Raw genomic sequence first — 12,886 nt, 5'->3', positions numbered from 1 at the left:
AACCCAAAGCAAAGACATGACTTCCTATCGTCCGTATGTATGCGTGCGTTTAGGTTTTAGGCAAAATTTGGCCTGCATCGAGAGAAGGAAATAAGATTAGTTGATTACAAGTATATGACTGATTACAGGTCACGATACATTGTCAACTATTGCTTTCATTGAATCTTGTCATGTGAAACCGCAATACGTGAGAGGAAGACAAAGCGGGATTTTTCTCTTTCGTGCTCACGCTAGTCTGCGTAGCGTAGCGCCGCAGCGCAGCGCACACCCGCCAGCTGAGTGACGGCGCCAGGCTTGTGCGTGTTGATGAAATAATGATGAGAGTGGCGTTGAGTTGGCAGCGGCGCTCTCGGGGCGGAGCTGGGTTTGACGTTATGGTTTTCATTAGGCCCGAGTTTGGTTTGAAAAGGGCTTGGCACGGAATCTGGTCCCGAACTCTGTGACGTCTACCTTTTGAAAGAATTTCTTATAGCCATTTCTTATAAAAATAATCAGAATGAATATATATATATATATATATATATATAGTTTGTTTTTGTGTGTGTTTTATTTCAATTTATATTTATTTGTAATATTATTCTATATTATATAATAAAAAAACTATAATTAAATACCCCAACCCCCATGTAAAGAAGAGGCTGTTCCATTGGGCCAGTTACAATGCAAACATGTTCCGGCTAAGCAAAGGATTAGAGCAGTGGCCAGTTTTTGTATAAGTTGCTGATGTTTGATGAGCTCTTGGTTTTCATTTTCAAATCATTCCAGACCACATCCTGGGATGTTGCCCCGACTTGCATGTCCTGTGTGCATGCTATGCACTGCCCGCTTGCATTCAACGTTATTGTATCTAATCTGTATTTATTTTTATTTCTTTTATAATACAGTATGAAATAGGGATGAATTGTGTAGCTAACTTGGGGTTTTTGTTCATTTTTGTTTCACATTTATTATTGGCCACGCATTTTATCTGCTGCATCGATAACGTCTGTCTATAACCCGAGTCATACCCAATGGTCATCAACTCGGAGAAGGGCGTAGAGTCACTGAAATCACGCCGTAAATCGTGAGCGATGTTTCCCGTCGTTTTGTGCCAAATGCCGCTAGCTGGCCGCGCATGTCAGCTCATCAGACCCGAGGGCCCCTCTTCTTCGCTTAGTCGTCCCAGCTGCCTGTTCGATTCTTTTAAAAGGCATCTGGGAAGGCCATCACCCGCCACGACGTCCATTACCGGACGCTGCCCATCAATCTGCAACCGCAGCTCTCGACCGACATCAACTTGTATTTCCTCCAATTGATTTCACTCGATACAATTGACGATTAAAGTTTCCTCCTGCCGTACGAGAGCGTAACGACGACGTTAGGCCAAGCCGTCACGACGAATCTGTAGCCGTGAATAGGAACATGACCGCAGTTAATTTGAGGAAAGAGTAACTTTATCCTTTTGGTTTTGGAGTGCAGAGGTGTTCGGTGCCAGCCCAAAACTAAAGTGTCCCAATTGTCTCCTGGCACGTCATGCTAAGAAGCGGATGAGGCCCGTCGTCATGATGAGATATCGTTACACATGTCCATCGGGTAATTAGTACGTCAGCCAAGTGTCCGAAGTCATCTGCGTCAGGAGAAGGGCACATTTGGATCCAAGGTTGGAAACGGAACGCCATCAGACTCGCATTTAAATTCATCCTGGAACTACGCAGTTAACAATGTCTCATCAGGGCCTTAGTTAAAACATCTGGGGTACAAACAGTTTATGTAGAGGGAATCGCATTAAGAGGAACTCCGTTTACAAACTCTCATCAAGACTTATGGGCATTGCCATATACTTGGAATGGTGCGCACATTTTAGAGGGGTGACCTGTATCTTTTTTCTCATAAAAAAATGTAATTCTATTTTTGTCATAGGCGCCATATCTCATAACCCATGACAATATCATCTTGCAGAAAATGATAACCTCATCAGCATTCAATTCAGACAATATAAGCAGCAATTTTAGCCAAATGTTCCAAGAAGGAATCATTCCTATCTATTTATATATTGTTTTTTATATATTATGTTTATTTTTGTATTATTTTAGATATTATTTTGTCATTTTTGTGAAACGATGTCCAATATAATTCATACATTATACAAAAATCAATTCTGAATTTTTCCACAATAAATTGTATGCCTTCAAATTACGCCAAGGTTTTCATCATCAAATTACAACTTTGCTCTGGTAAGCTATGCTCTTCTTGATTTGTTTTGACATTCAAAAAGAGTCAGAGGAGTCGAGCTTTGACTTTCCGTCGCAGGCTATTCACTCTCACAGGAAGAGTCGGAATAACCAAAGAGACAACAAACATCCAAGCGACATGGCGCTGATCACGCAGAATAGAAATTAGCCAAAAGTCCCCACGCTTTCATCAATGTTGCTTTTGTTTGGCGGCGGCGCTGAGAGTCGCACTTGATCACTATAGCCTGCGGCGCGGCGCGTACATCCAAACGCGGATCTAATCACCGGCCGCCACCGACCGACTCTTGCCAAGTTCTTGTCACCGGGTCCTGTTTAGACTTGGAGTCAAGCGGAGGCCTCCCGAATCCCTTTGAAGGTCTTTGGCGGCGTTGTGCAAAAGAGTGCCATCAGATTGATGTACGTGTCTTTGTCAACATCCATTGGGCTCACACGGGGGCGGTTTGGCCAGAGGGACGACTCCAAGATTGAGAACGGATGAGGGGCCGACCGCTGCGGGCTGCGGGCCGCGTGATTATAACTTAGATTAGCTAAAGTGGCTCACGGTTAAGTGTTTGATTGCGCTCGTCCTGCAGGTTTAAACCACTTTTCATGACAAGGGGGGGAAAATATTCACTTTAATGGCAAAAACAATCTAATTCAATTTGGTGTTTGCTTTGAAAAGACATTTCTTTTTTTCCTTTTGGTGCTTTGGGTTTGGCTGATGATGTTTGGGAGACATGCCAGTGTCTGCAATGATTTATGCTGCCCACTCAAAATGATTTCTTCCCCTCCTTTCAGGCATATTGTGGTCTGTGGTCATATTACCCTCGAAAGTGTCTCCAACTTCCTCAAAGACTTCCTACACAAGGACAGGGATGATGTCAATGTAGAAATTGTTTTTCTCCATAAGTAAGTTCACCTCTTTGTGCTCCAAAAGCAATGGGTAATGGGAAGTTTGCATTCATGTATTCCTCCAATCTGTCCTTGTGCGCCAGTATTTCCCCTAATCTTGAGCTGGAAGCCTTGTTCAAACGCCATTTTACACAAGTAGAGTTCTACCAGGGATCTGTGCTCAATCCTCACGACCTGGCTCGAGTCAAGGTACATTGATTGAAATGTAGCAGACATGTGCAATGTTTTAATTTGGGATTATCAATCCAAATCTGATCTGTGTTAGAGTGAGAATCCACGAAAAGTGACAGATGAGGTGGTCAGAAAAAGCATACATCTAGTGTAGACCAAGCTGAAATAATGATTACCGTAATTTTCGGACTGTAAGTCGCACCGGAGTATAGGTCGCACCAGCCATAAAATGCCCAAAAAAGTGAAAAAAAAAACATATATATGTATATAAGTCGCTCCTGAGTATAAGTCGCCCCCCCCCCACCCAAACGATGAAAAAACCCGCAACTTATAGTCCGAAAATTACGGTAGAATTAAAGTCAACTTTTTTTTTTTTTTGATCTTGAGACTAAATGTTCATACATATTTGGAAAGTTTACAGGTATGGAAGTCATGACCATGAATGTGTTGTCTTTATTCTCGTAAAATACTTTTGAATCTCAAACCTCCACTGGCGCATAGATTGAGTCAGCAGATGCCTGTCTCATCTTGGCCAATAAATACTGCGCTGATCCTGATGCTGAAGACGCCTCCAACATCATGAGGTAGCACATCAGCTTCACTGGGTCACATCATCTCTATTTTTAATTTCAATTGTATGTTTTTGTGTGCTTTTTCCTAAATCTGCTTTCTTCAATAGGGTCATCTCCATCAAGAACTACCATCCTAAAATCAGAATAATAACACAGATGCTTCAGTATCACAATAAGGTGAGACGCCGTCGACGGACCGAAGCTGTGACTCACAAGAACAATAAACATTAGCAAGCCAGGGTGTCAATCTCGGGGGGCGGGCGGGGCGTCTGAGAGCCCCAAGCAATGTTGGTGAGGCCCTGGTGAGCTCATTGCTGCTTGCAGATTTATTTATGATTTAAAACCTGAGCACCAGAAGGTAGGAAGGCACCATGGGAATGAGTTTTTTTAAAAAAACAAATACATTTTCATCACAAGGGCCTCAACCAATACAGATATTCCCTCGACCTTGAAACAGCTTCCTTGCATGTAACCTCACAAACAGCAAAAAAAAAAAAAGGGCTCACTCATTAAAGTCCCTCATGACAACCTCCGCTTGTATGTTGTGGCGAAGGCCCATCTGCTGAACATTCCGAGCTGGAATTGGAAGGAGGGCGACGATGCCATCTGCCTGGCCGAGCTGAAAGCGGGCTTCATCGCCCAGAGCTGCCTGGCCCAGGGCCTGTCCACCATGCTGGCCAACCTCTTCTCCATGAGGTCCTTCATTGAGGTAACTCCTTCCCGCCGTCACGCAGGGGCTCACGTTGCCTTTGGCTTCAATGAAGCGATTCATGAGGCCAGGCCGACGTGATGCAAGGCAGAACCGAGACATCCTCGTCCAAAGCCAGACAGACTTCCCATTAGTGCCTTCAGACGTCCCAACACTTCATATTTTACCGTAATATTTCATCTGGAATCCATTTCTGCGGCCGAGCCCTGAGAGGTGTTTGCCTCCATCAAAGAACCGTTGTGGTGACATTACGATGATGGATCCGTCCATAATGAGCAAGGCCCCGCATCTGCGCGCCATATTGACTTCTCTACCGCTTCTTTCCAGATCGAGGAGGACACCTGGCAGAAATATTATCTGGAGGGCGTGGCTAACGAGATGTACACAGAGTATTTGTCCAGTGCTTTTGTGGGCCTCACCTTCCCCACCGTGTGCGAGTAAGTACCCCCTCGTTGGCCGGCCCGCCGGCCACGGTAGGTTTTGTGTCGAGCGGGAGCCAGAACGCACGTGTCGACCGACAAGAAGCTCCTAATATTCTCCGGGCCGCTTGTCTTCCAGACTGTGTTACGTGAAGCTGAAGCTGTTGCTCATTGCCATCGAGTACAAGTCCGAGCAGAGAGAGAGCAGGTTTGTACGGGACGAACGCTCCCGCCATTACTTTGGTCAAACAAAACACTCTCAGGTGTCTTCTTGATTCTTTTACAGAGTTACGGAACCTCAGCACCAATTTAATAACCCGTTCTTTCTAGTGGACCAACCAATAGATTACAGCACACAAAATTTAATATCTTGGGATCATTTTTAAGATAATGAAATGCACATTTCAATTTCATGTCATTCCCCCCCCCCCCTCTTAACTTTTCGTGTTTCCTTGGCTGCTTTAATACTGTACCTATAACCCCTCCCAAAATAGCGGCCATCTCAGTTGCCAAATCAGTATGAGGGCTACACTGAAAAGAAATCCAGTTAGGAGAAAAAGTCTTAATGTTATGAGAATAAATATTGTGAAGAAAGAGGAAGGGGGGTCAGCAAAGCAATCGGAGACATGGCATATATTTGTTAAGGATGTTAAGAATATCAATATTCAAGACTTGATTCTCATAAGATTAAGTTTTTTTCATTGTCACGATTGTGTGAAATGATGACTTTTCCTGTCAATTTTAAGAAATTGGTATTGAAGTCAAATGATTTTCTTTCTTTAGTATGACATCACAAATCAAATCCAATTTTGGAGTTGTCAGGAAAAAGTAATTATTTTCCTACATTTTCAATTTTATTGTAATATTTTGGCTTTAAATTATTCTTGTAAAATTATTACTCTTAAAAGTGATCATGATTTTTTTATGATCAACATAAGTTGACACTTTGGTGCTTAATTTTTGTGTACTTGAGTATTTTTTCTCCTTTTTTGTGTGGCCCTAATACTCTAAACTCCTTCTTCCCCTTGAACACTTCTCCGGTGTTTTTTTTTTCCTATGCTCAGCACACCAGAAGCCTTATAAATAATCTGTTTTTACAATGTGTTTGGAAATGTCGGCTTTATCCCAATGGATTCTGAAGAAACTAGACATCATGCTTTTTATGAGCCGGTCACGCAAAAAAACATGCCAATCAGCAAACGTTGTTCTCCTGTTTGATTTGAGATTTTGTTCTTGTTGTTTGCAGAAGCCGAAAGCGGTATGCCCTCTACCCTATCTTACTTCCAAAGTTCCGCCACTACTTTAATGCTTCTGACTTTGGGAGTTTAAAGGAATATTCCCCAAACGCTATCTCACACAGGCCTCTTGTTTTTTTTTTTTGTTTTGTTTCTCCCTCCTCCTAACTCTTTTCGTTGCTCTTTTTGATGGTGTCCCTATGTGCTCAATGCACTAACTTCTTTGCAGGCAGAGAAAGAAAGAAAGAGAGCAACTAGATGAATTGGACATGTTTGTAGGAGTGCTGTTTCCGTGTCTTTGCTGTCGTCAGTGTACCAAGGCCAAACGCTCACCCTCTCCACATCTACCTCTTATTTGATTTAACCCGCCGCTTAGTTGATTTCTCTCACTTTCAGTTCCTTTCTTTCAGTTGTGACCTAACTATGTGTGTTTATCTTTTTTGGGGGGGGATCCAATTACGTCAATTCAAGTTTTTGCATCAAAATATGGAAGACTTGCTGCTGATAATCTTGTTCTACCCGCTGATTTTATCTGCCGGCAGTGTTTAATACGCGTCTCGTCCAACACGGGTTGATTACACCATTCATTCAGAGAAAAAAAAAAAAAGGCATGGACATTTTGGATAACATTAAGCATATCCAAAGTGGAATTCTCACAGCCCCCTCCCTTCTCATATGCATTCACTTTTGCATTCCATCACCTCCTCATGTCGTCACTGCTTGATGTATGTGATGGACTGGGAAGAGATGTGCGAACGTGTGTGTCAAGCTGCGTTGTCCGCTCACTCCCATACACTGTATACGTGTGCGTGCGTGTGTGTACGTCTCTCGAGTAGATGTCCTCAAGTAAGGTCACTTCCTGTCAGTTTGGTGTTTGAGAAACAATCCAACTGCACAGAAGTTACTGCAACCGTCTGCATCTACGTCTACTTGTTCCTGCAGTGGCCCCCCCTCCTCTTCCTCTTCCTCCTCCTCATGTCGTTTGGTATCTTTGCATGCTCTGAATATGACGCCTTCACATGGACCGCCTACCTTGTTGCTCACAATATGAGGTTTCCACGCTCTTGGGAGTTTCCATTCGCCACCTGACCATGCAGTGCACCTGGAAATTCTCAGATTGGGGCAGCAATGTTTTGTGCAAGTGGTTTAATTGCTCTATTTGTTTGTTTTTCCACTAATGTGCATGCTTATCTCTCTGGGGGGCTATTCAATCTGAATGAATTCTGACTTTTATGTTTTATTTTATTTTATTTTTTTTATACATGATGACTGAATGTGGACTTTGAAATCCTAGCCGCATGACTTGCACAATTTGAGATATGGATTCAATTGCTCCCTTGATATTTGTGATATGATTATTAGAGTGTGGCAGAGTCCAGAGGAAAGATATTACACTCCAAATTGATTTTAGACATACAGCAAATGTCCAAATCTGATGAAGAGTCTTTCACCTGGGCTCATGTTGTGGAGGAGTGTGACCTTCGAGGTCTGTGAATTCTGTCTTTTGTTCAATTTGGTTTCACACTCACATCATTGATGACTGTTGCCCATAGGTAACCATTAATGACCTGTGTGTGTGTGTGTGTGTGTGAGTGAGTGTGTGTGCGTATGAGTGCGTGGGTGTGTGATGTTTCCTCTTCATGTCAGTCTAATTAACGGGGAATGATACAGCCATTTACAGTACAGTCGCACTCCCATCCTGTTGCACTTTCATATTTTCATATAAAGTTAAAACGGAAATCAATATTTCAATCGCTTTTTACGAACCAAACCGAATAATGTATTTTTTAACAATTAGGATGAACTAATGAGGAGCCACTGTTCATTCCCCTGCATCCCACTGTCCAAGAATAACATACTATAATCATTTTTCTTATAAAACAAATCTGCAGTCATCACAATATTTGTCCAAGTGATGATAAGTAAAGAAAAATAATAAAATCCTCTGCGTTCATATTGTTTTACACTCTGTTCCGCCGCATGATTAACATCCGCAAACCCACTAAGAGCTAAACTCGACTTCAATTTGTAAATGTAATTTTCAATGCACGTTCAAACAAATCTGTGTTTCAATGCTATTTGTAGCACTAGCCGTGTTACTTCTGCTTCGCTTGAATTGGAACTCGTCGGCGTGGTAGCCATTTTGCTCACTCTTCTCAAATGACAGTCTCCAAAAAAAGTAGCGACACAGTTGGAGGAGGCTTGCGAAAATGTTTTAAAATACCTTTAAATAATAACAACAAAAATTATGTATATTAAATGTTTCACCTGGCCAATGAGTTGAACCCGTCCCCCCTTGACTTTCTGACGAAAGCGTGTATGTACCATTCCTCTTGATTAGCATGTGGTGTCCAGCCGTAAGCATGAGCATTGTCCCTCCAAAAATAATGAGTGCTTTGTTCTATTATGTTTCTCCTTCCCCAGTATCCTCATCAATCCGGGCAACCATGTGAAGATGCAGGAAGGAACGCTGGGCTTTTTTATCGCCAGCGATGCAAAGGAAGTCAAGAGGTAAACGCTGATGCTTCCCTGGTGCTTGAAGACCTACTCAAGATCCGCTTGTCCCTTTCCAGAGCTTTTTTCTACTGTAAAGCTTGTCACGACGACATCACCGACCCCAAGCGGATCAAAAAGTGCGGCTGCAAACGACGTGAGTATCCCGGCCTTTACGTGGTGCTCCCTCCTTCTCTTGCCCCTCCCCTCCCTCCTCATTCCCCAGCATTCCCTTGTGGATCTTTCTGTCTGCTACTTTTTCAATTTTGCTATTACGCTTCCCGTCGAGTCACTGCTGAGTGTGTGTTTAAAGGTAAATCGATTTCCGAATGCCGCGCTACAGTATGATCATCGGTTTTACTTTTTGGTAAATATTTAGTTAGTGTCATCCTTTTTTAGTTTATTTGATTTAACCATTGCGTCACTTGACTAGTCTGATGGAAATTAATAACTTATTTTGCTGTACATTTCTTAATTAATTATATTATGCGATAAAAATGTATTTGTTGACACCTGCACACTTTTCATTTGAGGAATGGGAAATCTATAGAGACAATTTGTATTTTTTTTAACAATAATATTTCTTTCAATTTTGTCAATCGACATAAAGGTCAGCCGCAATGCATTTCTATAAAATGATACAGTGAAGCAAACACCAAATTACACTCTTAACAACTTGTGTCCATTGTGGCAAAACTTACGATAATATTTTGTTTTCACAGCGGTTAATATAGTAACATGAAAATACGAAATGCGCTAGCCACATTTGCGACACAAATCATTTGAATTCAGTTGTTGTTTCACTCGACGTCCCTTCACACCTCTCAACTCGATTAACCCTTAGCGCTCCAGTGTATATCATTTTACAATCCCAAAGTGTGATTCTTGTTGCCCATCGAAACATTTATATGAACCTCCAAGCCCCTGAGCCATCCAGTGAATAGCGCATATTGAGCTAAAAGGTCAGTAACAATTACATTAGCGAGATAAAGCGGCGCTCGAAACGAGAGACTCGCTAATTCCCGATTTTGTGTGTCGCCTCAATTCATCAGGGAAATGCATAGCCTGCCCACTCACTAGAATTGGCTGACCTTTACTCACCTCATTTAGACAAACTGTTAACTCCCCAAAAATCTGTTCTCTCATATTTGTTTTTTGTTTTTTTTCCCCCTTCCATGTTTCTTTTTGACCAATGACACACTTTTTGATGTATTTCCTCCCCTTGCTGCCATTGGAAAACACCACTTAATTTTAACTAGTGATTTATTGTGAGTAAAACCCAAAAGAAATGAGTGTCCTACTCTCTTCAAAGTCTTCTTTTATTCCTCCTCCTCCTCCTCCTCCTCTCCTCCTCAGCAAATAGCACACTGTATCAATGTTGCATGTACCAGTGTAGCTTCTGCATCCCACTCCTCGCCTCTCATTTTGACACTGTGCTCAAACCAGCAGTAGCGGAAAGGAGCCTTTTTCATCACTGCTCCATTCAGATGGTGCTCTGAATAGGCAACGGTAGAGAGCGTGACACCGTGACCAAACACCACTAACCCACACTTTACACACTCCAGGAAAGTCCTCAATGCACATGTGAGAGCTATAGCTAAGCTATGAAGTGAGGTTTCAATCTGTCAGACGAAGTTTTGTATGTGTGATCGTGCTTGGTGGGAACTTTTTTTTAAATCCCACCAAGCACAAACCCTACAAAAAAAAAAAATCACCCAATGAAAACAATCTGGGCTAACCTTTCGAGGTCATCTCAGCGACTGTCAATTGTCAAATGAATAGCTGGCCACTAGATGGTGCTATTGTGCCAGGATATGAAACCCCATCATTTCAAATGTTCAGCGGGAAGACATGCAGCAAATGTTTAATTAAAATAGAAAATGTACGACATAAACTGGTCAGTGGACCTCAAATGAATCAAACTGTCGCTTTGTTTCGATCACACGGGTGTTTCTGCATTGCCAGATCCACATTCGGCGTAGGCCTGATTCCAATTTGTGGTTAAGCCCAAAATTGTTGGGGATTGTTGCGCTCAAAGCGTGGCGTGTAAATCCAGCCGTTCGTTTGTCATCATCCTCTAGGCGGAAATCTGCTTCTTTGCGAGAAGTCAGAAGACATTGTCAGCGTGTCTGTGTCGTGTTCTCCATTACTCCACAGCACACTTACCATGTGTCAATTCTCACTGGAACATAACATACGTTGACTGTGGTCCCAGTATCCCCCCCCATCCCCGAGTGAAAACTCTGAAGCGCAGAAGTTCCGGCATGACCCGATAGCCTCGCCGCTCTTGTCTGCCATTCTCTCCAAACTGCTTCATGACTGTGAACAGTTACCTTTGCACCTTCCCCCCCTTTGTCGCTGAGACCCAAACGACTTTCTTTCTGCATGTTCTACAAGGCCACACGCATGCACGCACGGGATTTGGACGATCCCCGAAAACCCGCGTGTCCCATTCTCTCCTCGGCCTGGAAACCTAGGGCTTCATTGGGGACGTTATTGTCGTACGTGCGTCAAAGTCACGTCAAAGATGAGCCGCGAGTGTCAAGGCGCCAGACGCTATTAGTCGGCCGTCACTTTGCACCTGGCCAATGAGAGCATGGGGAGCGGTGCACACGGTAATCTGGAGACGCTACTCAGGGGACTTTCACTCCCGCTTCCCTCGGGCTTCACACGCAGGCAGAGCAGATCCGAACGAGCGTGACAGCATTACAGCTGCAAGACTATTTACTGTCGATTGGCACCAATCATGTGCTTTTATCAAGTAATCCTGCAGCAGTACGTTAGATGATGCGATCTGTTTTTCCAAAAACAGAAAATTATTTGTATGCTCGACAAAAATCTAATACATCAGAAAGTATTTTTCATAGGTTTTGATGACACCGATTCTTATGAAAACACTCATAAGCATAATGATTAATAGTAAATATTTTATTTGCGTAAAAGACTTTCTGTAATGTTTACATTACGTTTTGATTGTAGTCGTAAGCATTTATATGAATCTCTTGTTTTTTCATTGTTTCATACAATAATAATAATAATAATAATAATAATAATAATAATGACATCAACATGCAGCCCATTGAAAAACATCGTTTTTTTTCCGTTTGTTTGAAATAATAAAATAATAATAATAATTTATGTAATTAATTAAAGAACAGTGATACATATCATAATGACATCATCAAGCAGCCCATACAGTATTTTTTTCCCCATTTGTTTTAAATAGTCAACTTGTGTTTTAGATTTGACGAATGGCCCCAAAACATGTCAACATGCTTATCAGACATATTTGAAAAGTCCCAGAAAATAAACCCCCCTGCAACAACAACAACACAATGCACGTTAGAGTGAAGCTTCCCTTTGGGCGTGGAGCAGTGAAACTTCATTTGTGCAAGCGACAGCATGAGTTGGCACGTGCGTCCGGCACCGCCCGTAGAATAGCGCCATGGCCTTTTTTTGGACCGAGGCGCGCTTCCGTAGCGCTGCTGCATGATGGGATACAGGTACGTGCTCCGCTCTTCTCAGACCCAGCGGTTTGCGGGATGTCAATGTAAAATGTATGACATAGTTTGCTGCTGAAGACATTGCTCATGCCTCTCCCCCTCCTCCCCCCTGAATGCCTCCCCCTCTTTCTCCTCACCCTCTTCCCACTCTTATGGTTTTGCCTTTTTGACCTGTTTCGGCCTTAGCACGCAGCTTGAGCCCCTGAACGGCGCCGATGAATTCATTCGTGTCTCGACTTTGATGGGACGAGCTGAGCGTCACGAGCAGATCTTCGTGTAAATCTCGTGTGAACGTGACTCAATTGGGCATGTCTGTTTCACGGACGGGGGTTCAAGTCTGCTAAGGCCTGCACATTCTGATGAAGTGACCTTCCGACTTCCTCCCTGGATGAATAGTTTCTCCTCTTGCCATTAACCTGCTGCTTCTCCTCTCCTCTCATCCTGACACGTGACTGTAGCCAAGATGTCCGTCTACAAGCGAATGAAACTGGCATGTTGTTTTGATTGCGGCCGTTCAGAGCGAGACTGCTCTTGCATGTCAGGCAGTGTACATAGTAACATGGACACCCTTCAGAGGGCCTACCCACTTTCCTCTGTGTCTGTTCATGATTGCGCAACCACGTTACGTGCCTGTAAGTGACACCGCCCAACACATGCTGTTA

The 12,886-nt window shown here is 43.0% G+C and overlaps 1 protein-coding gene across 10 annotated transcripts in view; it reads left to right on the top strand.

Moving 5' to 3' along the window:
• kcnma1a (potassium large conductance calcium-activated channel, subfamily M, alpha member 1a) overlaps positions 1-12,886 on the top strand; it is a 106,638-nt gene that overhangs the window by 65,875 nt on the left and 27,877 nt on the right. For 4 of the 10 annotated variants that reach the window (XM_061285438.1, XM_061285444.1, XM_061285436.1 and 1 more), the window contains exons 10-19: positions 3,009-3,119; positions 3,206-3,311; positions 3,795-3,877; positions 3,973-4,042; positions 4,419-4,574; positions 4,902-5,011; positions 5,133-5,201; positions 6,240-6,251; positions 8,653-8,739; positions 8,802-8,878. In XM_061285438.1, the coding sequence (XP_061141422.1) occupies positions 3,009-3,119; positions 3,206-3,311; positions 3,795-3,877; positions 3,973-4,042; positions 4,419-4,574; positions 4,902-5,011; positions 5,133-5,201; positions 6,240-6,251; positions 8,653-8,739; positions 8,802-8,878 (881 nt within the window). Of the gene's footprint in view, positions 1-3,008; positions 3,120-3,205; positions 3,312-3,794; positions 3,878-3,972; positions 4,043-4,418; positions 4,575-4,901; positions 5,012-5,132; positions 5,202-6,239; positions 6,252-8,652; positions 8,740-8,801; positions 8,879-9,980; positions 9,990-12,682; positions 12,857-12,886 lie in introns of all 10 variants that reach the window. The other 6 variants (XM_061285439.1, XM_061285443.1, XM_061285437.1 and 3 more) reach the window with 3 other exon arrangements.

The sequence above is a fragment of the Syngnathus typhle genome, linkage group LG8 (genome assembly GCF_033458585.1).
Source record: "Syngnathus typhle isolate RoL2023-S1 ecotype Sweden linkage group LG8, RoL_Styp_1.0, whole genome shotgun sequence".
NCBI classification, from domain to species: Eukaryota; Metazoa; Chordata; class Actinopteri; order Syngnathiformes; family Syngnathidae; genus Syngnathus; species Syngnathus typhle.
The sequence above is the reverse complement of the archived record's forward strand: the minus strand, read 5'-3'. Positions and strand labels throughout refer to the sequence as shown.